The sequence below is a fragment of the Geotrypetes seraphini genome, chromosome 2 (assembly GCF_902459505.1).
Source record: "Geotrypetes seraphini chromosome 2, aGeoSer1.1, whole genome shotgun sequence".
Lineage (NCBI taxonomy): Eukaryota > Metazoa > Chordata > Amphibia > Gymnophiona > Dermophiidae > Geotrypetes > Geotrypetes seraphini.
This window is the reverse complement of record NC_047085.1, coordinates 472,153,605-472,179,827: the sequence shown is the minus strand read 5'-3', so window position 1 is coordinate 472,179,827 and position 26,223 is coordinate 472,153,605. Positions and strand designations below refer to the sequence as shown.

At 45.9% G+C, this 26,223-nt stretch overlaps 1 protein-coding gene across 5 annotated transcripts in view; it reads right to left on the bottom strand.

The window, feature by feature from the left end:
* Positions 1–26,223, bottom strand: part of PRKAG2 (protein kinase AMP-activated non-catalytic subunit gamma 2) — a 642,927-nt gene that overhangs the window by 483,484 nt on the left and 133,220 nt on the right. For 4 of the 5 annotated variants that reach the window (XM_033931676.1, XM_033931673.1, XM_033931675.1 and 1 more), the window contains one exon: positions 13,660–13,731. The exons of the other annotated variant lie outside the window; for it this stretch is intronic. In XM_033931676.1, the coding sequence (XP_033787567.1) occupies positions 13,660–13,731 (72 nt within the window). The remainder of the gene's footprint in view (positions 1–13,659; positions 13,732–26,223) is intronic. 5 annotated transcript variants of the gene reach the window in all.

The following is a 26,223-nucleotide window of genomic DNA, read 5'->3' as shown; positions in this document are numbered from 1 at the left end:
ACTTATCATCTCTGACATTTCGGAGGGGGTGCCATTCACCACTACCCTCTGAAGCCTACCTCCAAGCCAGTTCCCAACCCAATTTGTCAATGTGTCGCCCAAACCTAAAGAACTCATCTTGCTTAGCAACCTGCGGTGTGGTACGCTATCAAATGCTTTGCTGAAATCCAGGTAGACGATGTCCAGGGACTCACCAGCATCCAGCTTCCTCGTCACCCAGTCGAAGAAGCTGATCAGGTTGGATTGGCAGGATCTCCCCTTAGTAAATCCATGTTGGCGGGGATCCCGTAGTTTCTCCTCGTCCATGATTCTATCCAATTGGTGTTTGATTAGGGTTTCCATTAGTTTGCTCACTATCGATGTGAGACTCACTGGTCTGTAATTTGCCATCTCCATCTTGGAGCCTTTCTTGTGGAGTGGGATGACGTTAGCTGTCTTCCAGTCCATCGGGACGTTACCTGTACTAAGGGAGAGATTGAAGAGCGCGGATAGCGGTTCCGCTAGGACATCACCCAACTCCCTGAGCACCCTAGGGTGTAGGTTGTCAGGCCCCATTGCCTTGTTGACCTTGATTTTTGACAGCTCGCAATAGACGCTGCTGGGTGTAAACTTGAAATTACTAAACGGGTCAACTGATTTAACCCTTGTCTGTGGCTGAGGGCCGATTCCCGGCGCCTCGCGGGTGAAGACTGAGCAGAAGTATTTATTTAACAGTTGGGCTTTTTCCGAGTCCGTTTCTACAAAGTCTCCGTCTGGTTTTCTGAGACGTACTATCCCGCCCGAGTTCTTATTTCTGTCACTGATATACCTGAAGAAAGATTTATCTCCTTTCTGGATGTTCTTTGCTAGAGACTCCTCCATGCGGAATTTGGCCTCCCTAACTGCTGCTTTGACGGCCCTTGACTTGGCCAGATATTTTACTCTAGAGTCCTGTGTCCCTGATTGTTTGTAAGAGATGAATGCTTTTTTCTTCTCTTTGATGATGTCCGAGATCTCCGTAGAGAACCACTGCTTACCCTGGATTGGTAGCATGGAATATTACTACTTCTTGGGTTTTGGCCAGGTCCTAGTGACCTGGATTGGCCACCATGAGAACGGGCTACTGGACTTGATGGACCAAATCATACCTGGACAGAATCTTTAAGTTCCAAGCGAACAGACAGCAAGTTTGGCTGAAAAACTACATAAACGAACCCAATCTGACATACAGTGCATTCCGAAAAGCGATCAAAACCGCCCTCTTCGCCAAATTCATTGACTAAAACTGTCCCCTCCCCCACTAGGACTTCCCTGCTGTAAACGCCTTTTCTCTCTCTCAAGAAGCTCCTTTCATGTATTCAGGTATTCTCTACCCATAGAACTCCACTTAATATGTTAGTACCAAAGCATTCAGGTACTCACTATCCATAGAACTCCAATTAATACGTAAGTTTCTCTTTTAGATTATTGTTTAATATTTAGACTCATTGTATGGTATTGTACTTAGACTTACTGTATTGTATTGTATTTAGACTCATAGTAATGTATTGTATTGTATTGTATTGTATTGAGACTCATTGTTCGGTATTGTAAGTAGATTTATTGTATTGTATTAAGACCTTTTGTTATTCGCTGAATGTCCAGCCTTCTTACAATGTAAACCGCCTAGAAGTCGCCTGACTATGGCGGTATAGAAAAATAAAGTTATTATTATTATTGGTCTGACCCAGTAAGGCTATTCTTATGTTCTTATGTCCTCTCTGAGCACACTACCAAAATCATGCCCTCATCACCTCATGCTTAGACTACTGCAACCCACTACTCTCAGGGGCCATTTCGCTCCCCTCCAATCCGTCCAGAATTTGGCTACATGACTCATATTTTGGGAGAGTCGCTTTACTCACGTTACTCCTATCCTAAAGTCACTTCATCGGCTTCCCATCCATTTCCGAATACAATTCAAACTCTTCATACTAACCTACAAATGCAATCACTCAGCTGTCCCTCACTATCTCTCTTCACTTATCTCCCCCTAAGATCCCCCTCTCCCCTAGCTCTGTTCAGCTGGTAAGTCCCTCCTATCTGTGCTCTTTACTTCAACTGCCAACTCCAGACTCCGTCTTTTCTGCCTTGTTGCACCATATGCTTGGAATAAGCTGCCCGAATCCCTATAGCGGGCTCCATCTCTGGCAGTGTTCGAGGCCCGTTTAAAAGCCCATCTCTTTGAGAGTACTTTCGACTCCTAACTCCTCTCACCTTGGGTCCTGCATCCCCTATTTTCTATGTCATGTCTTGACTGTCCAACTTAGATTGTAAGCTCTTCCTAGCAGGGGCCATCAATAAATGTCAAAATGTATAGTGCTGCGTAAGCCTTTCAGTGCTATATAAGAGATAAGTAGTAGTAGTAGAGCACATGAATGCAGACTCCCAGAAGCCTGGTGTAAAAAATTTTATAAGTCCAACCTGGGGTTCTTCAAAGCTACTAATTACATAAAGCGCCGTTTTTCTTAAAATTTGCTATTGTTTTAGTTTAATGGAGCAAACTTCTTGGTACATACCAGAGAATGACACTGGGAAAAAATTTGTCACAGTCACTGCCCATTCCCCGCGACCACCGTCCCTGTCCCCGCCCCATCCCCATCCCTACTATCCCCGCAGTATCCATACAAGCCTCAGTACTGTAATATTTAGCTTATTCCTTCCTTATAAATCAAAGTTCTGGCTGCTGAACTAGAGAAAGATGTTCCGCTGGCAGGGCTTTGTTTATAAATTTTTATCAACACAACTAATATACTACTTTATCCTAAAGCAAAAAAAAAAAAAAAAAAAATTAATAAATAGAAATCTTTTTTTCTATCTTTGTTGTCTGGTTTCTGGTTTCCTCATCTTCTCATTCAATTCCTTCCATCCACTGTCTGCTTTCTCTCTGTATCTTCCATTTGATCTGTTACTGTGCTACTCCCTTCACCTCCTCCCTCCCCCCAAATTGGTCTGGCACCCATCTTCTTCCCTCCACTCCCCCATAGTCTGGCATCTCTTCTTCTCTTCCAGCGTCTTCTCCCCATTCTCTGTTCTCCATTTCCCTTAAGCATCTTCTCCACACACTGTCTTCCCCATTTCCCTTCAGCGTCTTCTCCCCACTTTGTCTTCCCCATTTCCCTTCAGTGTCTTCTCCCCACTTTGTCTTCCCCATCTCCCTTCAGCATCTTCTCCATTTCCCTTCAGCGTCTTCTCCCCACTTTGTCTTCCCCATTTCCCTTCAGCATCTTCTCCCCACTCTGTCTTCCCCATTTCCCTTCAGCATCTTCTCCCCACTCTGTCTTCAAGTTTCAAGTTTCAAGTTTATTTCTGTTTTTGATTAATCGCCTATTTCAATTTCTAAGCGATGTACAAGTTATAATAAAATACAATAACAATGTTTTCCAGTTCTGACTAACATGAGAGAAAGGAAGGCGGGTAAAGTTACATTTTTGGGTATGGTGAAAAAAATGGAAAGAACAAAAGGAGGGGTATAAAATTTACCAAAGCACACTTCATAAACATTAATTAATCATCAATTATTTAGAGATTAAAAGCATCCTTAAATAAGTAAGTCTTCCCCATTTTTTCTTTTCAGCGTCTTCTCCCCACTCTCTGTTCCCCATTTCCTTTCAGGGTCTTGTCCTCTCTACCCCCCTTCAGCATCTGTCCCTTTTCTTTCCACCACCACCCTTCCCTCTTGCCACCTCACCGCCCTTCAGCACCCCTTGCAAGGTCCAAGAATCTCCCTTCCTCCCCCTTACCTTCGCGGCATGTTTTAAGTTTCCAGAGTAACTTGCTCAAACTGCCGGAGCCTGCCTGCAGTCGCGTGTATCTGTGGGCAGAAGCTTCTCCTCTGACGCAATCAGAAGTTGCATCAGAGAATCTTTTGCCCACAGACGCATGCAACTACAGGCAGGCTCTGGCGGCTTGAGCAAGTTACTCTGGAAACTAACAGGCCGCGAAGGTAAGGGGGAGGGAGGGAGATATATTCGGCCGGTAGGTAGGAAGGAGGGAGGTGATCACGCACGTTCCCTCCCTTAACTGCGGGGACAAGGCCATTCACCGCTCCACGGGGCAGTGTCCCTGTACCCACAGTGAGCACTTTTTCCTCCCCACCGTTTCAGCGGGTTACCCTTGGGTAACAGCCACAGTGTCATTCTCTAGTATTATAGCTATCACTTTTATGTTATCACACCCAGTAACGATACTGTTTAATATTTGCTTTACTACTGTTATACTCCTTACTACTGAACACTCCTTAGAACATAAGAACATAAGCATTGCCTCTGCCGAGTCAGACCATAGGTCCATCACGCCCAGCAGTCTGCTCCCGCAGCGGCCCTCCAGGTCAATGACCTGTAGTGATCTATTACTCATTATACCCCTGGATCTCCTTTCCCTTCAAGAACTCGTCCAATCCCTTTTTGAAACCCAAAATCGTACTCTGCTCAACCACCTCCTCTGGAAGCGCATTCCAAGTGTCCACCACCCTCTGGGTGAAGAAGAACTTCCTAGCATTTCTTCTAAATCTATCTCCCCTCAATTTTTTTGAGTGCCCTCTAGTTTTTGTTGCCCCCGCCAGTCTGAAGAATCTGTCTCTCTCTACCTTCACCATACCCTTCATGATCTTATAAGTTTCTATCATATCCTCTCTAAGTCTCCGCTTTTCCAGGGAAAAGAGCCCCAGCCTCTCCAGCCTTTCAGCATATGAGAGGTTTTCCATGCCCTTTATCATTTTTGTTGCTCTTCTCTGGACCCTCTCGAGTATCGCCATGTCTTTCTTTAGGTACGGCGACCAGTACTGGACGCAGTATTCTAGATGCGGTCGCACCATTGCCCTGTATAGTGGGAGGATAACTTCCTTGGTTCTGGTAGTGATACCTTTTTTGATAATGCCCAACATTCTGTTCGCCTTTTTTGAGGCCGCTGCGCATTGCGCTGCCGGTTTCATTGTTTTATCCACCAAAATCCCCAAGTCCTTTTCTAGGTTGCCTTTTCCAAATGTCATCCCCCCCATTGTGTAATTATACATCGGGTTCCCTTTCCCTATGTGCATAACTTTACATTTCTCCACATTGAAGTTCATCTGCCATTTATTTGTCCACTCCGTCAGTTTGTTCAGGTCCCTTTGGAGTTCTTTACACTCCTCAACAGATCTAACCGTACTGGAGAGTTTTGTGTCATCCGCAAATTTTACAACTTCACAGCTTGTCCCTGTTTCCAAGTCATTAATAAATATGTTGAACAGCTGTGGTCCTAGCACTGACCCCTGTGGGACGCCACTTGTGACCCCTTTCCAGTCAGAATAGTGTCCCTTTATTCCTACCCTCTGTTTCCTGTTTGCCAGCCAGTTTCTGATCCATCTGTGTATTTCCCCTTCCACCCCGTGGTTCCACAATTTCTTTAGAAGGCGCTCATGAGGTACCTTGTCGAAGGCTTTCTGGAAGTCCAGGTATACTATGTCTATGGGGTTACCTTTGTCCAAATGTTCGTTTATTCCCTCGAAGAAGTGCAGCAGGTTTGTTTGGCAAGATCTTCCAGTACAGAAACCATGCTGGCTTGTTCTCATCAGCTTATTTTTTTTTCTATGTGCTCACTGATACTGTCCTTGATTAATGATTCGGCCATCTTTCCCGGAACTGAGGTTAAGCTGACCGGTCTATAATTCCCCGGGTCGCCTCTGGATCCCTTCTTGAAGATAGGTGTAACATTCGTTATCCTCCAGTCTTCTGGTATTACCCCTGTTTTCAGGGATAAGTTGCAAATCTGCTGCAATAACTCCGCTATTTCATCTCTAAGTTCTTTTAGTATTCTTGGGTGAATTCCGTCCGGGTCCGGAGATTTGTCAGTTTTCAGCCTATCTATCTGTTTGAGTACGTCTTCGAGGCTTACCTCCATGCACGATAATTTTTCCTCTTGATCCCCCTTGAAGAATATTTCTGGTTCCGGAACCTTGGATGTGTCCTCTTTCGTGAAGACCGACGAGAAGAATGTGTTTAATCTGTCTGCCACTTCCTTTTCCTCCTTTACCACTCCTTTCCTATCTCCCTCATCTAGGGGTCCTACCTCCTCCCTCGCCAGCTGTTTCCCTTTCACATATCGAAAGAAAGTTTTAAAGTTCCGTGCCTCCTTTGCAAGACTCTCTTCATACTCTTTCTTTGCTGTTCTGACCACTCGGTGACATTCTTTTTGGTGCTTCCTGTGCTTTTTCCAATTTTCCTCAGTTTTATCCTTTTTCCACGTCCTGAAGGATTTTTTCTTATCTACTACCACCTTCTTAACTTCTTTTGTTAACCATGCTGTGTCTTTTGCTTGATTCTTTCTGCCCCCTTTTCTAAATCTGGGTATATACCGGTTTTGCGCCTCGTTCACCGTGTCCTTGAATAAGGTCCAGGCTTGGTCCACCGTCTGTGCCCTTCTGGAGCTGTTCTTGAGTTTTCTCTTTACCATGTGTCTCATGGCATTATAGTTCCCTTTCTTGAAGTTGAACGTTGTTACAGTGGTTCTCCTCCCCTTTGGCATACTTAGTTCCACTTTGAATTGGATCGTGTTGTGGTCACTGTTCCCTAAAGGTCCCGCTACTTCCACTTTTTGGGCGGGTCCTCTCAGCCCGTTGAGGATTAAATCCAGAATAGCTGTCCCTCTCGTTGGTTCCTTGACGAGCTGTTCCAAGTAGCAGTCCCCTACAGCCTCTAGGAACTCTAGTTCCTTTGAACAATTGGCAACTCCATGGCTCCAGTCTATCCCTGGGTAGTTGAAATCTCCCATCACTATGGTGTTTGCGTTTTTACATTCTCGCCTCAACTCGGCTCTCAGTTCTTCATCTATTGTTTCTGTTTGCCCGGGTGGGCAAATTATTGTTCTAATTTCAACAGTAGAGATAGTGGGGGTGATAGTGTCTGAAGAACTAAAGATGAAGAAACAGTATGACAAAACGGTGGCTGTTACCAGAAGGATGTTAGGCTGTATAGAGAGAGGTGTGACCAGTAGAAAAAAGAATGTGTAGAAGCCCCTGTACAGGTTGATGGTGAGGCCCCACTTGAAGGCGTGACCAGTAGAAGACAGAAGGTGTTGATACCCCTGTACAGGTTGATGGTGGGGTCCCACTTGAAGGCATGACCAGTAGAAGACAGAAGGTGTTGAAGCCCTTGTACTGGTTGATGGTGAGGCCCCACTTGGAGTATTGTGTTCAATTTTGGAGACCGTATCTGGCGAAGGACATAAAAAGACTTGAAGTGGTCCAGAGGAAGGCAACAAAAATGGTAGGAGGTTTGTGCCAGAAGATGTATGAGGAGAGACTGGAAGCCCTGAATATGTATTCTCTAGAGTAAAGAAGGGACAGGGGAGGTATGATTCAGACATTCAAATACTTCAAAGGTATTAACGTAGAACATAATCTATTCAAGAGAAAGGAAAATGGTAAAACCAGAGGGAATAATATGAGGTTGAGGGGTGGTAAATTCATGAGTAATGTTAGGAAATTCTTCTTTACGGAGAGGGTGGTTGATGCATGGAATGCATTCCTGAGGAAGGTGGCAAAGAAAAAGATGACAGCGTGGGATGAACACAGAGGATCTCTAATCAGAAAATAATGGGTATACATTGAATGAACTAAGGCCAGTACTGGGCAGGCTTGCACAGCCTGAATCCCATATATGGACATTCAATTGAGGATGGGCTGGGGAGGGTTTCGATTGCTGGGATAGTTAAGATGGGCTGGAGTGAGCTTTGATGGAGACTCCAGTAGATAAACCTAAGCACACTACTGGGCAGGGCTCTGGGTTTCTGGCCCAGTAATATCTAAGAAAAAGGACCATTTAAACTAAATTAATTTATGGAGCTTGTATGGTTGGGCAGACTGGATGGACCATTTGGGTCTTTATCTGCCGTCATTTTACTATGTTACTAAGTTGTTTTTGAAATTACATGTAGATGTTCAATGCTACACGCAGTTTAACTCATGATGAAGGCACTCTATCCAAAATACAGTGGTGTCGAGTTTTGTTTTGCCAGTTGTTTCAAGTGACTGACATCAAACTAGACTGTTCCTTATTTTGTGATGTTTGATAAATAAATTGAAGTGATATTTCACATTTTTGGACTCTAGCTTCCTTGATTTGTTCTCACTTTTTTTTCTCTTTTGCAGCTACAGGTAGACATATGAGTAAGCTGAAACTCTAAATTTATGAGCTCTGTATCTGACCAAGCAGAGAGGACCATGCCGTCAAACTGAAAGACTTTAATAGGGTACCTCTGTGATACCGGTGATAACAGTGATACCTGCTGCTGAGATATAGGGCATCCACACACAAAAAGGGAGAAAAAAACTGCACCAAAACCAACATCGGCAAAAATCAAGCAGAGAGGACCATGCCATCAAACTGCAAGACTTTAATAGGGTACCTCTTTCAACTGCATCTTTTTTTTTTTTTGTATAGACGCCCTGTATCTCATCAGCAGGTATCACTGTTGCACAATGTTATATGTTATGTTATATCTTGTATCCAGCCAAATGGCATTCAAGGCGGGTTAAAGTCAGTTATATTTCTACTTACAGGAAGACAACATATTGCAAAACTAGTCAACAATTTGAAATTCCTAACATATTTTCTAAGTTGTCCGGTTACAGCGCAAAAATTAAAGACAGTTCAGTATACTGGGCCCCCTGAACCTGCCCCTCCATGACCCTGCCCCCCTCCTCCCCATGTCCCCCCTTTTGCAAGCGTGTACCTCCGGGCCCAGCTCCAGAAGTCCAAGTAGCACCTTCTTCCTTCCTTCTTCATTATTCAGTGCAGCTTAACTTGTAGTCTTCAAAAGGCCCCGGGCAATGATTCCTACATGCTGCCCGCAGCTGATCCGGAAGCCTTCCCTCTGATGCAAAATTTCAGTGTCAGAGGAAAGGCTTCTGGGTCAGCTGCGGGCAGCCTTTAGACCTCAAGTTCGTCTGCACCGAATAATGAAGAAGGCATGAGGAGGAATTACTGGGATGTTTGGAGCCAGGCACACCAACGTCATCAAAGTAGGCAGCGTTCCAGACCCTCTGAACTCTTTGGGCCAGAGGCATATGTCTACTTGAACTACCCTTTAATCCGGCTCTGACAACACAGTAATATCCTCAGCAACGGTGTATATAAAAAACAGTAAAAATCCACAACTAGCCAAAAAATGGTTGCACACAATGAGAAACCGCAGCGAGGAAGCAGAAGCTTCATGCATCAGGACTGACTGTGTTTCCACTACCTATACATAAAACTAAGACCTTCCATTAAAGTACTATAGCTTGAAATCTACCCCTCCTCATTTTTGGTTTCTCTTGTACGGGGTCCATGAGCAGGTCTGGATTAGCATTATGCTGGGTCCTAGACAAACATGCGTGCCATCTACCATGCCCCCACCCCAAGACCTTTATTCATAGTCTCCACTGACACCCCTCCCCCAGTCTAGCTGGGTCAATTCTCTAGGCTTCACTTAGTATGCATACAGGTAAATTTTTGGCAGCGGACTTTTTTACTCCAGCTGAAATTCTCAAAACTTTTTCTACTACAAACACGGAAACATACACCCATACATGCACTCCGTCGCTCTTCAGTCACACACATATGCACATGGATTCATCCCTGCCACTCCCCATCAGACACTCCCACATGCACACCCTCTGTCATTTTCAGACGGACACACTCCACTGTGTGGTTTCTGCTCTTCACCCGCCCAATTCATTCAGTTCCCAATCTCCCCCAACCAATTTTGTCCCCCATCGTGTAAAGTTCTTGCTCTTTTTCTCAGCCTCCAAGAACCCTCTCATACTAGAGAATGACACGGTGAAAAAATTGGTCCCCGTCACCGCCCCGTCCCCGTCTCACCATCCCCGTCACCGCCCCGTCCCCGTCTCACCATCCCCGTCACCGCCCCGTCCCCGTCTCACCATCCTCTTCACCGCCCCGTCACCGCCACTGCCACCCCATTCACCGCCCCGTCACCACCACTGCAATCCCATTCACTTTTCTTTATTTACGTATAAAGGAAACATTCTTTAAAACATTAAAACTTAGTTAAATATTAGTTAATAACTATACAAAAACAAAACACGCAGAGAAAAAATTAATTAATATAAATTCTCAAAACTGACACATTTTGATCACTAAATTTAAAATAGTTATTTTTCATACAGTTTTTCAATCACTAATCTTCCACCACCCCTGGGGCTAGCAATGCAAAAACAAACACGACATGTACTTTAAATGCTTACAATGTTAGCCTATATGGTAATTAGACGCGGCCGCTGTACCTAATCGCGGCAAAGATCTCCCTGCCGTGATTAGCATAGTGACCGCGGCTACGGCTGCAAGTCTCCCCTCCCCCCAGCGATCACGGCAGGAGGGCACCCAACCCCTCCTGTAGACCCCCCCAACGGCCCTCCCGACAATCGCAGCAGAAGGGTACCCAACCCCTCCTGCCGGTCCTCCCAATGGCCTCCCCTAAGATCGCCGGCAGGAGGGTACCCAACCCCTCCTGCTGGACCCCCCCCCCCAACGAACCCTCCCACCCCGGAACCCCCTTAGTCTTACTTTCCAAGTTGGACCGGACAGCTCCTCGCTCGTCTGGCCAGCAGGCCTGCCTCCGTCCAAATGAGGCGGGCCCGCCCCTACCCTGCCCAACCCACAGGATCCTAGGGCCTGATTGGTCTAGGCACCTAAAGCCACTCCCGCTATAGGAGGGGCCTTAGGTGCTTGGGCCAATCAGGCCCTAGGATCCTGTGGGTTAGGCAGGGGAGGGGAGGGGCGGGCCCGCCTCATTTGGACGGAGGCAGGCCTGCTGGCCAGACGAGCGAGGAGCTGTCCGGTCCAACTTGGAAAGTAAGACTAAGGGGGTTCCGGGGTGGGAGGGTTCGTTGGGGGGGGGTCCAGCAGGAGGGGTTGGGTACCCTCCTGCCGGCGATCTTAGGGGAGGCCATTGGGAGGACCGGCAGGAGGGGTTGGGTACCCTTCTGCTGCGATTGGCAGGAAGGGTTGATCTGACAAATGAGGAGCACGGTGAAACACAGGTAAATAGCGGTTCCTAGAAGGGGGTACATTGGCCCGCGGGGACAAACCTGTTCACCGTTTCCGCGGTCGGTGAATGGCCTTGTCCCCGTCACCGCAGCGACTGCTAGTTTTCTTCCCCGTTTTCGGCGGTGACCCGCGGCTTAAATGCGGTGGCCGCGGGTAAACCGTCACCGTGTCATTCTCTATCTCATACTTCATCCCATTTCTCTCAGATTTCCAGCCCTTCCCAACAACTTCTCTCACTTGTTCCACTGGATCTCTCAGTTTCCCAACTCAGCCCCTTCTTCCTGTGAGTAGAGCTAGAGAACTGTAGCTATTACAATTAAGTTTTGTTATTATTAGGTTTATTAATTATTTATATACCACCCATCAATGGAGGTTACCTAAGTGGATTTATATTTGGGTACTCGAGCATTTTTCCCTATCTGTCCCGGTGGGCTCACACTCTACCTAGTGTACCTGAGCAATGGAGGATTAAGTGACTTCCCTAAGGGTCGCAAGGAGCAGCGCTGGGTTTGAACCCCCAATCTCAGGGTGCTCAGGCTGTAGCTCTAACCACTAGGACACTCCCTTCCTCAGCTAAACTGAAAAATATCCAGACATTTTAGCTGCCATTCTGGCTTCGAGACAATTAATTTACTGTAAGTGCATGAAGCTTAAACAGTATAAGCAGTCTTAATTTTAAAATTTTTCACTGACATCCAATTTCTTACATATGCACCAAGGCCTGACTAACTGATACACCAGTGAGCAAACAGAGAGACAAAGGGTTAATCCCCATGGGAGATGGATGGACATATTCACAAAAATTGCAGGCCTCGTTCTCCTTGAACTGTCTTATATTTTACTTATGACTGTTAACTGACTTCTGTTCTGCCTTTTTCAATCATCATGTTCTTTTAGTACAGGCCATTCGCTTTGATCGGATCCTGGAGTGTAGACCCAAGGTTATTTAATTAGATTGCTTTGCACCATCAGATAAAGTATAACTGTACTGAGCAGGGTTTTTTTTGGGCATGTGGCCTAGTCTGCCAAAATGATGGATATTTTGGTGCTTTTTTTGCCCCCATCTTGAACACCTGGGTTTCCTCATCTATTGCCAAGTCCAATCAGTGGTACCCTTGAAATTATTTTTAGGAAAGAACAAGCAGACTTCTGTGTCTGAACTCATAACAAGAAAGTGTTATCTTTAGTTCATTATTTTTGCAAAAGTATAGTTATGATTCATAAGGGAATGCTGTCACCGCACATTGAGCTGAGGTTTTCAACGTATCCTCAACAATGTCACCTAGATCAGTGTTCTTCAACCACCGGTCCATGGACCAGTGCCGGTCCACAGAAATTTCCTTCCGGTCCACAGGGCCAGCACCTGCATCAGGCCCAAAACTGTGTTCTTCGACCGCAGGTCCACGGTGCGATCGATGCGGCGTTATCTTCGAGCCAGCTCCCTCTTCCTAACTGATTCAGTGCACAAAGCCACGGGCAGTGGCTCCTAAGGGCATCCTGCGCCTGAACCGGAAGCCTTCTCTCTGATGTCAGAGGGAAGGCTTCCAGATGAGGCATGGGACGTCCAAGGTGCAATTAGTACTATTATGGGGGGCGGGGTCTGGGGTGGACATTGGGTAGAGATGGGCGGGGTCTGGCCCACGACTTAGCCCAGTGTTCTTCAACCGCCGGTCCACGGACCGATGCCGGTCCACAGAATAATTATTTTATTTCTGCCGGTCCATAGGTATAAAAAGGTTGAAAAACACTGACCTAGATCCTTTTCCTGGGCAGCGACTCCTAACATATAACCCAGCATCACGTAGCTATAGTTCCTTTTTCCCACATGCAGCACTTTGCACTTGCTCACATTAAGGGCTCCTTTTACAAAGGTGCGGAATAGCGCGCGCTAGCCGCTACCGCCTCCTCTTGAGCAGGCGGTAGTTTTTCAGCTAGCGCTCGCTAATCCAGTGCGTGCTCTAAAAACATTAGCGCACCTTTCTAAAAGGAGCCCTAAATGTCACCTGCCATTTTGATGGCCAGTCTTCCAGTCTCACAACGTCCTCTTGCAAGTTTTCACAATCCTCTTGCGATTTAACAACTTTGTGTCATCAGCAAATTTATTTATCTCATTAGTTATTCCCATCTCTAGCTCATTGATAAATATGTTAAAAAGTAGCAGTCCCAGCACAGACCCCTGGGGAAACCCCCTATTTATCTAAACAGACAGCTACAGAAATTTTAACAAAAGCTAAGTTTAAAATTATTTAAATAAGGATCTTATAAAATAATTTGTAAAAAAAAAATCTTGATGTTTTTGATAAATTAAGAACTGATGAAGAATGGACACAGAAAGCGTAGGGCGATGAAAGTTCTTGAGCCCTATGTGATATTTCTGTGGTTCTTATGGGATGAAATACTGAACATACGTAGTTAATACCTTATATGCTTGGGGAAAATTGAGATCATCCAGCTCTGGCCATGAGAAGCTAAAGCTCATGGAAATGTAAGACAGAAGAGCATGGTCCATCCAGAAATGTCAGAGAACGGGAGCACTCGCCAGGAATCAAGCAGAACATAGCCCTGCATTACAAGAATGTTCTCAGGGTATGAAGTCCCCTCACCTTCTTACCTTGTGACAGGCATTTTTTTCCGAGCTCTCCAAGTCTACATCCAAGAATGGCATGGCAAAGGAGCTGAGATCCTAATGAGAGAAAAGGAGAAAATGGATGACCCACTTGTATCAGGCCTGTGGACCTAAGTTGACCATTAAGATTTTTTAAATGAAGCCTTTTTATTACAAGTATTAGTTTAAAAAAAAAAAACAACGAAACATGTTTAGATTGTGTGAAGGCTCTTCCAATTGTCTCACTCTGCCATTACTGAACCTTTTACAAAAATGCAGGTTCTGTTCTTAGGCCCAGATGCCTGCTGTTAGATGCCTACACTGATGCATCGAACCGATCTAGGCACCTAACTTAATTATTTAGAAAAACTTAATGGGCTCAAAGTAATTGCTTTCTAGGTACCTAACTCGATAGGCATCTACCACTTTCAGCTAGACGCTTAGTACAAGGATCGTTGGAAAGTGGGTGTGGTTAGAGTGGATTGTATTTTCTATGTAGGTTCCTATATTGGACTTAGGCACTGGTATTTAGGCGAAGAAAACCCTGGCATAAATAGGGAGTGCTTAAGGTTTTGATGCCTACCAGCGCCTAAGTCCAATTTTGGTGCTGCTGGGCACAATTCTATACAAGGGGCCTAATTCATGATTGACATGTGCTAGACACCATGTTCCTCGGTGCCTAGGTTTTAGGCGCTGTTTATAAAATTGGGGGTAAAATACAGGGGGGCTTGCTTAGCATCTGTCCTGCATTTTACCATACAAGGCAACACTTGGCAGACGGACACCCCATTGCATGCAGTGACAGATAGCAGGGGAGCAATCTCACTATCTCCCACAGCCTGTCGAACGGTGTTTGTCAGAAGAAGGATCTAAAAGGTTTTATGGAGAAGAGGCGTGTGCAGAGGAAGGCGTAACTAGTGTTTATTTTTGTTTTTGTATTTTTCAGCCTTTTGGGGGGGTGGATTCTTTGCTGTGGCTGAACATCAGCAGATGAAATGCTTTTATTTTCTTGATTCATCCAGTAAAGTATATTCTTTAAACAAAGTTCTGGGTGGACATTGGACTTTTAGAGATAACCAAAAGCAGGGGCAGTGTGAGAATCCCCCCCCCCTCCCCCGTCACCCTCAATAATTTATTATTTATTTATATAGCAACAAAAAAGGAAGGAGAGGTTCAACCTTATCTGCAGAAAAAACCAACCAGGAACAAACAAAAACCAACTGCAGATGTGTACAAGATGCAGGCAGAATTTATTGTGACAAATATAAATTTATAAAAACCTTTTTCCCAAACAAGGGACCCGACACGGTCCGTGTTTCGGACAAACCTTCGTCAGGGGTCCAATATGCAAAAAGGTTTGAAAAATATGCCACAAAAAATATGGAATAAAAAATCATAAACCAAAAGGTCCATTGGCGATTCTCGGCACATTGGACCTTTTGGTTTATGATTTTTTATTCCATATTTTTTGTGGCATATTTTTCAAACCTTTTTGCATATTGGACCCCTGACGAAGGTTTGTCCGAAACACGGACCGTGTCGGGTCCCTTGTTTGGGAAAAAGGTTTTTATAAATTTATATTTGTCACAATAAATTCTGCCTGCATCTTGTACACATCTGCAGTTGGTTTTTGTTTGTTATTTATTTATATACCACTTATATCCTAAGTGGTTTACATTCAGGTACTTTATCATATTTCCCTATCTGGCCCGGTGGGCTCAAACTCTATCTAGTGTACCTGGGGCAATGAGGGGATTAAGTGACTTACCCAGGGTCACAAGAAGCAGTGAGGGATTTCAACCAACAGCCTCACATCACACTTAAATATTAAACACTGAGGTCCTTTTACTAAACTGCATTAAATTTCTGCACGTAGCATATGATTTGATTAATTTTTGGATCTAAGAATTAGAACCGTATGGCTTGAACTCTGGATATAAGGATTATAGTATTTATTGGGCTGATCTCTGAAAGGCTCTAGCCATCTGTCTTCAGAACACTGAAAGCCTAAAACAATACGCCAGTGTTCTTCAACTACCGGTCCGCAGAAATTTCCTGCCAGTCTGCAGGGCCAGCACGTGCATCGGGCCCGAGAAAATGTTATCTTCGGGCCAGCTCCCTTTTCTTTACTCCTGCAGTGCACAAAGCCGCAGGCAGCGGCTCCTACGGGCATCCTGCACCTGAACCAGAAGCTCTTTTCTCTGACGTCGCAACGTCAGAGGGAAGGCTTCCAGATGAGGCGCAGGATGCGCGAGGAGCCGCTGTCCATGGCTCTGTGCACTGCAGCAGTGAAGAAGAGGGAGCCTTCTCGAAGGTAACACCGTAGGTGGCATAAAACGGCCAGGCGGGAGCAGGCCAGAAGGTAAATCACAGCATGGAGGGAAGGAGACAACAAATTTTCCTAGCACACACATGTATAAAGTAGCGGCTTGTACAAGGCTGTGCCTATTTCTTTGTAATACTTGTATATAATACAGAGAGGCATATTCTATGATGACCTCCTAAATTTGTCCCAAACTGAATTTAGAAGCTTAAAAGTTATCCTTATAAACTGAGACCTGACATCCATTTGCCTAGATTTATGAATTTAGTGATTGAATTGTGTCAATTTTGAGAATATACATCTGCTGTCTGTATTTTGCACTGCTCAGAAAGAAATGCATTTGTTTCTATTTCTCTGGGGGTTGTTCTGCATGCAGAGTCTTGCATCTTAGGGTTTGTTTGTATATATTAGTACTTTTAGTTTTTGGTCCCGTATTTGCATAGGGGTTATTATCTGTGCTCTGGTAGGAATGAATGTTGTGGTTAATCATTATATGTTGTTAATAAGATTGTATTGTGTGTATATATGAAACTGAATGGAAAAAATAGTGTTATAATTAGTACTATTATGGGGGCGGGGTCTGGTGTGAGAGGGGCGGGGTCTGGCCCAAGACTTAGCCCAGTGTTCGTCAACTGCTGGTCAGCAGACCGGTGCCGGTCCACAAAATAATTATTTTATTTCCACCAGTCCACAGGTGTAAAAAGGTTGAAGAACACTGTAATAAGCTATCCACACCCACTCTCTGCCCCATGCCCTGCCTAGGTTCCACCCCAACACAAAAAGCACAGTTATTTTGCACTAGCTGCAAAATAACTGTGCTAACAGTAGGTCTACCTGTGCAGTAGTGGTTAACACACTAATTACATTACATTAGTGATTTCTATTCCGCCTTTACCTTGCGGTTCAAGGCGGATTACATAAGAATTGTTACGATATTAAGAATAATAATAATAATAATAACTTTATTCTTGTATACCGCATTACCATGGAAGTTCTATGCGGTTAACAGATGAAGGGACTGTACAATTACAGCGAAGTTACAATTTCGTTAATGTTACATTAACATTTTAGACAATGCATTTTTCAATTAAGTTACATTTACATTTTAGACGGTACATTGACAGAGAAGTTAATTTTTGCAGGTAGGTAATATATTCGGAGTAGTTATGTTTTCTATGAGTTACATACAGCAGTGTTACAAGTGTAACCTACGGCAGTAAAGAGTCTGGGGGAGAGTCGAGGTCAGAGGTGGAGGAGGGAGGGGGTCGGAACATTCAGAGGAATTTGTCAAAAAGGTAGGTTTTGGTTAACTTCCTGAAAGTTTGATAGGGGGGGGGAAATTGGAGATGAGAGTGGAGAGGCATTTGTTCCATTTGCCCGCTTGGAATGCTAGGGATCGGTTGAGGAATTTTTTGTAGAGGCAGCCCTTCGGGGAGGGAAAAGAAAACAGGTAGGTATTTCGAGTGTGGGAGGGGCCTGCAATTTCAAGGTAATCAGATAGGTAAATTGGTGAGGAGCCTGCTAAGGTTTTGAAGCAGAGGCAGGCGAATTTAAAGATGATTCTTGCCTCCACCGGCAGCCAGTGGAGTTTGGTGTAATAGGGGCTGACATGGTCATATTTTTTGAGGCCGAAGATGAGGCGGACAGCGGCATTTTGTACTATTCTAAGACGTTTGATGGTGTTTTTATAGGCTCCTAGGTATATGATATTACAGTAGTCCAATATGCTTAGGATTAGTGATTGGACCAGTAAGCGGAAGGAAAGGTGGTCAAAGTGGTGTTTGATGGTGCGAAGTTTCCAGAGAGAACAGAAGCATTTTTTGACCTGGGCACTGGTGTGGGCTTCGAAGGTCAAGCTTCTATCTAGAATAACTCCGAGTATTTTTATGGTGGGGTTGATGGGGTATTCTAGGCCGTTCAGTTTCAGGGAAATGTTTGTTATTTTGTGGGTAGGGCTTGCCAGGAAGATTTTGGTTTTTTCTGTGTTTAATTTTAATTTGAATTGTGAGGTCCATTGTTCTAGCTTGGTGAGGATAGAAGAGGTGAGTTGTTCCGTCTGTTGAGTGAATGAAGTTAGGGGAATGATAATGGTGATGTCATCGGCATATATGAATGATTTAAGGTTTAGGTCGGCTAGTATCCGTGCTAGAGGGGCCAAGTAAATGTTGAAAAGGGAGGGGGATAATGGGGAGCCTTGTGGGACTCCGCAGGGGTTATGCCATTGATGGGAGAAGGTTCCGCTACTGTGGACCTGATAAGTGCGGTTGGTTAAGAAGCTTGAGAACCAGTCAAGTACTTGGCCGGAGATGCCGATGGAGTCGAGGCAGCGGAGCATGATGTCGTGGTCGACCAGATTGAAAGCGCTGCTTAGGTCAAATTGGAGTACTACGGCGCTTTTGCCCAATGAGAATAGGTGGAGGAGGTAATTGGTTAGAGCGGCTATGACCGTTTCTGTGCTGTAGTTTGAGCGGAAGCTGGATTGAGAATCATGAAGGATGTTGAACTTTTCTAGGTAGTTCGTGAGGTCATGGTTAATGAGGCCTTCCATGAGTTTCTGGAAGAGTGGTATATTGGCTATGGGTCTATAGTTAGCGGCGGAGGAGATGGGTTCTTTGTTGTTTTTGAGGCGGGGGGATACGAGAATGTGTCCGAGTTCAGTCGGGAAGAGACCTGTGGACAGGCATAGTGTGATCCAATTGAAGAGTTCGGCTTTGAATTGGGGTGGGGCGGATTTAATGATGGCGGGTGGGCAGTTGTCTAGCAGGCAATTGGAGTTGGCGTATTTTGAGAAGAGTTTGAGGAATAGGCTCCAGTCTGGGCTTTCGAAGGAGCTCCAGGTCATGTCAGCCCTTGAACTTGTTGTGTCTATTGCTGGAAGGTCGAATATTGTCTCAGCGTTGGGAGTTGTAAGAGATGATTTTAAGGTTTGGATTTTGTTGGCAAAGTGGTTAGCTAGGATTGTTGCGGGGGGCGGGAGTTCTGAGCTGGACCGTTTGTATGAATCGGTGTCTAGAAGGGAGTTAACTAATCTGAAAAGTGCTTTACTGTTTAGTGAAGGGGTGTTGATGAGTTGAGAGTAGTATTTGCTGCGTTTTTCGGCAATTAATTTTTTGTATTCTTTGACTTTTCGTCGCCAGATAAGTCTATCATTGTCGGTCCCTGATTTATGCCATATTCTTTCTAGTTTCCTTACTTCGCGTTTTAAGGTTGAGAGATCCAAATCAAACCATTTATTTGGGGGCCGAGGGGTTTTCTTGCGAAGTTTTAGGGGGGCGATGGTATTGAGGACTTGGTTGCTGAAGTTTTTCCAGTCAAGGTGGAAGTTGGGGTTGGGGTCGGAGTCAGGAGAGAGGGTGTAATGAGACCAGAAATCAACTGGATTGATTTTTTCTCTTGTCCAGGTCATCGTCTTTGTTAGGTTATTTATTTGTTTCCTGTCTGGTTGTTTTTTGAACCAGGATAATTCAAAATGACATAGGAGGTGGTCGGACCAGGGGGTATTAGACCAATTTTGTTTTGTGAGATTTATGTTGGGGGTAGTGGAGGAGTTAGAAAGGAAGGTGACCATGTCAAGCTGGTGTCCTTTGTTGTGTGTTGTGGTGAGGGGGGGCTTGGTGAAGCCTATTGATCTGAGGAAGGAGTATAGGTCTGCAACATTGGGGTTTTCTTTTTGCTCAAGGTGAAGGTTGATGTCTCCCGCTAGGAGGTTGTGGGTGCTGGCTGCCGAATTCGAGAGAAGGAATTCGTAGTAGTCTTCTTTAGCTAAGTTCCATTTATTAGGGGGAATATAGAATAGTGTGACGATGAGATTATCAGTGAGGTCGGTTTTGGAGATTTTGCAGGTGAGGATTTCTAGGTCATTAGTTAATTTGGAATCTAGGATTTGGAAGTGAAAGTGGTCGCGTAGTATGATGGCCAGGCCACCTCCCCTTTTAGAGTTTCTTGAGAGGGGGATAATTTTGTAGTGTGGTGGGAGAATGTCCACTATGATGGCATCCTGGTCGGAAATGAGCCAAGTTTCAGTTAGGAGTACAATGTCTAGGGGGGTTTCTTCAAGCCAATCTTTGAAGAGTTGGGCTTTATTTCTGAAGAAGTACTTAAGGAATAGTTTGAACATTTTCTAATTTGCTAAGGAGTAGATAGCATTGCAGGAGGAGTTTGGGACATGTCTGGTTGTGTTATATTGGTTTTATGCATTTTTTGAAGAGTAGGGTTTTTGTTTCTTTTTTGAAGATTTTGTGCTAAACACACTTTATTTTTTTTTTTTAAATCAAACTCTGGGGGCCAATATTCAGACCACGGGAGGCAGCCTGGCTACCTCCAGCAATTGGCAGCAAACTTGGAAAATTCAACACTGGGGACATCTCTGGCCATCGGCATTGAATTTCCAGTCTATGTTCAGCCACGGTAGACATAGCCGGCCAAGCCGATATTCATTGGCTGACCAGCTAAATCACAGCGGTCAGAATATCAGCAGGCGAAGGCAGGCAGAGTGGGGTAGCGGCGAGAGAAAGCTCCGCCCACCCCCCACGAGTCACCAGTAGCGTCGGAGCGCCCGGACTCCCCCTTAAAAGGAGGAGAACCGCGGCGCCAGGGCACTTGCTTCGGGCCGAGTCGGGGAGGTAGCAGGCACAAGCAGGCACCAGGAGAGAGCTTGGAGGAGGCTTAGGAGAGAGCGAGGAGGACACGAGGGAGGAACAGCAGGCGAAGGCAGGCAGAGTGGGGTAGCGGCGAGAGAAAGCTCCGCCCACCCCCCACGAGTCACCAGTAGCGTCGGAGCGCCCAGACTCCCCCTTAAAAGGGGGGGAGCCAACGGCGCACAGCGAAGGCGAGCAGCAAAGGCGCTCGCCTTAGCGAGAGCGCCTTTGCGAAGGAGCCTTGTGAAGGAGCCAGGCGCCCAGCAGCTACATCTAAACCACAAACTGTAGGTATTTTCTTCTCTTACTCATTCTCTTTCTCTTCTTTTTCAGGTAGCTGCACGCCAGGCACCACTTTTACACCTCACACACACTGAGAGACTAAAGAAAGGAGAAGAAGAAATGGAGGCAGCAGGCACCCAGCGGAGCTTCCCAGTCTACTGCACAGAGTGTCATATGTATGACTACCTCCCCTCCGGGAGGCAGGCGTACATATGCAGTCGGTGTCAGGAACTGGAAAGCCTGAAGAATGAGGTCGGGAGACTGCAGGTCAAGGTCCAGGAGCTGGAGGGGCTCCGTACTTTAGAAGAACCGTGCTGGGCAACTGAGGACCCCACCAGAGACAGCCACATTGGGGAGCAAGTTAGGGATCTCGAGAAATTCATCGAGGAGGCCTGCAGGATGGTGGGGGTACAGGATCACCAGCAAGTCGGACAGGACCCAACTGATGAAAGACAGAATCCACCAGATGGAGGACGGAATCCACCAGACGCCGGGGGAGAAGGACTTTGTGGAATATCCGAGCAGAGAGAGGAGGCCAAGACCCACCAGAACTCTGAGGGAGAAGTAGAGGACCACACCAAAGATACAGACTTAAGACCAAAAAGGAAACTGAAGAAGGGGAAATCTGCAGTCATAGTGGGTGACTCAATCCTGAGAGAAGTTGACAGTCACGTAGCAGGAGGGAGAGAGGACCGGCTAGTGACATGTCTCCCAGGGGCAAGAACGAAGGACATCACCGACAGAATCGAGAGGATCCTGGAAGGAGCGGAGACAGAGGAGACAGCGGTGATAATCCACGTTGGAACAAACGACGTCAGCAGAAGAAATTACAGCAGGACTACACTAACCGAGCAGTTCCAGACCCTGGGAAGGAAGTTGAAGCTGAGGACACGGAAGATAGCTTTCTCAGAGATCCTGCCAGTACCGAGGGCAGATGTAAGGAGGCAGACCGAGCTGCAAGCCATAAACGCATGGCTGAGGAGATGGTGCGAAGAGGAAGGCTTCCACTTTGTAAGGAACTGGTCAACTTTTTGGGGTAAGAACAAGCTCTACAGGAGGGACGGACTGCACCTGAGCACGACAGGAACAAGAATGCTGGCAAATAACGTCAAGAGCACAATAGACAAGGCTTTAAACTGAGGAGAGGGGGAAAGCTGACAGTCGATCTGGTGTCGACGCTTCGGGAAGGAATATCAAGGGAAGACACTGAAAGGGAAAAATGCAAAGTAGGCCTCCAAGGCAAGCGGGAAAATTGCGAAAAAGAACTCAAAGACGACCTACAGGAGTTCAAGGAACAAGTGAAATTAGAGAGCGAAAAGAAGGAAAAACAGCAGGAACTAAAAGGACATGCAGAAATGAGGAAGACAGCTGAGGACAAAGAAATCACACCATGGGAAGGGGACGAACAAAATGGGACTCAGGGGCTGGCACCCCAAGAAGGGGACGACAAGAGAATCAACCCACAAGGAAGAACAACAGGGAAAGTAAAAAACCAAAACTTAAATTGCTTGTACGCCAATGCAAGGAGTCTACGGACCAAAATGGGAGAGCTGGAAGTCATGGCCAACAAAGAGGACCTAGACATAATTGGAATCACAGAAACATGGTGGTCTGAGGACAACAAATGGGACGTAGTACTACCAGGTTATAAACTCTATAGGAAAGACAGGACATGTAAGAAGGGAGGAGGAATAGCGCTATACATAAAGGACTCCATTCACTCGACCAGGATGGATACGGCAACAAGGGCAGAAGGTTTGGAATCGCTATGGGTTAAGTTACCAGGAAGAAAGGGAACCGACACAAAATTGGGACTTTATTATCGCCCACCTGGACAGCCAGAAACAAGTGACAATGACCTAGAAGCAGAATTGAGGCAGGAATGCAAAAGCGGAAGGGTGACGGTTATGGGAGACTTCAACCACCCTGGGATAGACTGGAGCATTGGACACTCCAGCAGCGCGAGGGAAACAAAGTTCCTGGAGGCTGTGAGGGATTGCTTCTTGGAGCAGCTGGTCCAGGAACCGACACGAGGAGATACCACTCTTGACCTAATCCTCAACGGTCTAGGGGGCCCCGCAAAGGAGGTGGTAGTAGTAGGGCCACTAGGAAACAGTGATCACAACATGATCCAGTACAAACTAGAAATGGGAACATCAAAAGTGAAGAGAACCACAGCGATGGCACTCAACTTCAGAAAAGGGAACTACGAAGCTATGAGGAAAATGGTGAGACATAAACTCAGAAACAGCTCACGGAAGATGGAGACCGTAGAGAAAGCCTGGTCCCTACTCAAGAACACGGTGCAAAAAGCACAAAACATGTACATCCCCAGGTTTAGGAAAGGGCGCAAACAGAACCAAACAAAAAACAAGGTGTGGATAACAAAGGAAGTGAAGAAGGCGATAAGCGACAAGAGATCATCATTCAGAAAATGGAAAAAGGACCAAACAGAGGAAAACCGGAAGGAACACAAAAAACACCAGAAAGAGTGCCACCGAGTGGTTAGGGAAGCAAAAAGAGAATACGAAGAGAAGCTGGCTGGGGAGGCGAGAAACTTCAAACCGTTCTTTAGGTACGTGAAGGGGAGGCAACCGGCAAGGGAGGAAGTGGGACCATTGGATGATGGAACCAGAAAGGGAGTGGTAAGAGAGGAAAAAGAGGTAGCAGACAGGTTAAACAAGTTTTTCTCGTCGGTCTTCACGAGCGAGGACACATCCAATGTACCAGAACCTGAGGAGATTATAAGTGGGGATCTAGATGAAAAGCTGGAGCAAATAGAAGTAAGCCATGAGGACGTCCTACGACAGATAGATAGATTAAAAAGCGACAAATCACCGGGCCCGGATGGAATCCACCCAAGGGTACTAAAAGAACTGAGAAAGGAAATAGCGGAAACACTCCAGCAAATATGTAATCTATCATTGAAAACTGGGGAGATCCCGGAGGACTGGAAAATAGCAAATGTCACGCCTATCTTTAAGAAAGGATCAAGAGGAGACCCGGGAAACTACAGGCCGGTGAGCTTGACTTCGGTTCCGGGTAAGATGATGGAAGCACTTATTAAGGACAGCATCTGCGAGCACATGGAAAAAAATGGGCAGCTGAGGGAGAGCCAACATGGCTTCTGCAAGGGAAGGTCTTGCCTCACAAACTTACTACATTTCTTTGAGGGAATAAACAGCCAGATAGACAAAGGGGAACCCATAGACATAATTTACCTCGACTTCCAAAAAGCTTTCGACAAGGTACCCCACGAACGACTGCTTAGGAAGCTGTGGAACCACGGAGTGGAGGGGGATGTATACCGATGGATTAAACACTGGTTGGCGGGCAGAAAACAGAGGGTTGGAGTGAAGGGCCAATACTCAGACTGGCAACGGGTCACGAGCGGAGTTCCGCAGGGGTCGGTGTTGGGACCGCTCCTGTTCAATATATTTATAGACGATCTGGAGACAGGGACGAAATGCGAGGTTATCAAATTTGCAGATGACACCAAACTCTGCAGCAGGGTTAGAACCACGGAAGACTGTGAAAACCTGCAAAGGGACCTAACGAAGCTGGAAGAGTGGGCCAAAAAGTGGCAGATGCGTTTTAATATAGAGAAATGCAAGGTCATGCATGTTGGGAAAAAGAACCCGATGTTCAGCTATACAATGGGGGGAACATTGCTAGATGTGAGTACCCTTGAAAGAGACCTGGGTGTGCTGGTGGATACAACAATGAAAGCATCAGCACAATGCGCGACAGCCTCAAAGAAAGCAAACAGAATGCTGGGTATCATCAAGAAGGGTATCACGACCAGGACAAAGGAAGTCATCATGCCACTGTACCGTGCAATGGTGCGCCCGCATTTGGAGTACTGTGTCCAGTATTGGTCGCCGTACCTCAAGAAGGACATGGCATTGCTTGAGGGGGTTCAGAGAAGAGCGACGAAAATGGTAAGAGGTATGGAAAACCTTTCATATGCCGACAGGCTAGAACAGCTGGGGCTGTTCTCCCTGGAAAAGAGGAGACTTAGAGGAGACATGATACAAACTTTCAAGATCCTGAAAGGCATAGATAAGGTAGACAGGGACAGATTCTTCAGACTGTGGGGAACAACAAGTACAAGGGGGCACTCGGAGAAACTGAAAGGGGATAGGTTTAGAACCAATGCCAGGAAGTTCTTCTTCACCCAGAGAGTGGTGGACACATGGAACGCACTCCCGGAGGTAGTGGTGGGGCAGAAGACACTACAGGGATTCAAAGAAGGTTTGGATAAATTCTTGAAGGAAAAGGGGATTGAGGGATACAGATAGAAGTAAGGATAGGTTTTTTTAGGGCAGGGAACACTTGACAGGTCATGGACCTGATGGGCCGCCGCGGGTGCGGACCGCTGGGTGCGATGGACCTCTGGTCTGATCCCGGTGGAGGCAACTTCTTATGTTCTTATGTTCTTATTTCAGTATTTATATATCACTTATAGCCTAAGTGGTTTACATCCAGGTTCTCAAATATTTTTCCCTATCTGTCCTGGTAGGTTCACACTCTATCTAATGTACCTGGGACAATGGGGGAATTAAGTGGCTTGGCCAGGGTCACAAGGTGAAATATGGGATTTGAACCTACAACCTCAGGATGCTGAGGCTGTAGCTCTAATCACTGCACCACATCTTCCCCCATAGCTTAGCGCTATTTATCTGGTCTACCGCTGCCTACAGTCGGAATGCCGTTTATAGAATTTGCCCCTCTGTGTCCCTGCATGTGGCGAGAGATAGGTGAAAGTTTGACAACTCCAGTGTGTTGATCATTTTAGTGTCACATAGTGCGAGTGGAGGGAAAGACATCTTGACTGGTAAGCTGAATACTGTCAGCAATGCACCACATAGCGTCCCCATCAGGGTTGCCATGGTGGTGTCTTCACAACCAGCATTTAAACATGGGTGACCCGAGCCTACACAGAGTGGTGGGCAAGGCTCTGGTCACCTTGTTGGGAAGACTGAATAGAGAATGAGGGTCTTTTTCTGCCATCATTTACTGTGCTACTGTGTGTCAAGGAAGCAAAGTCTGTAGGTCCAAGGAGTTGTAACCCTGAAGGGACCAGCTCAGAGGTGGACTGATTATTGGGACAACAGGGCAATGTCCGAGGGCCCACACCAGTGCCTCCATAAAATTTAATCACTTTTGATAGGTGGTTAGAGGTAGGGTTACCATATGGCTCCAGAAGGAGGCCGGATTGAGACATCCGGGTTTTACTTCCATTGAAAACAATGAGAAAGTAAGGAGGAAAAAGCCTGAGACTTCTGGGTTTTACTTCCATTGCTTTCAATGGAAGTAAAACCCGGA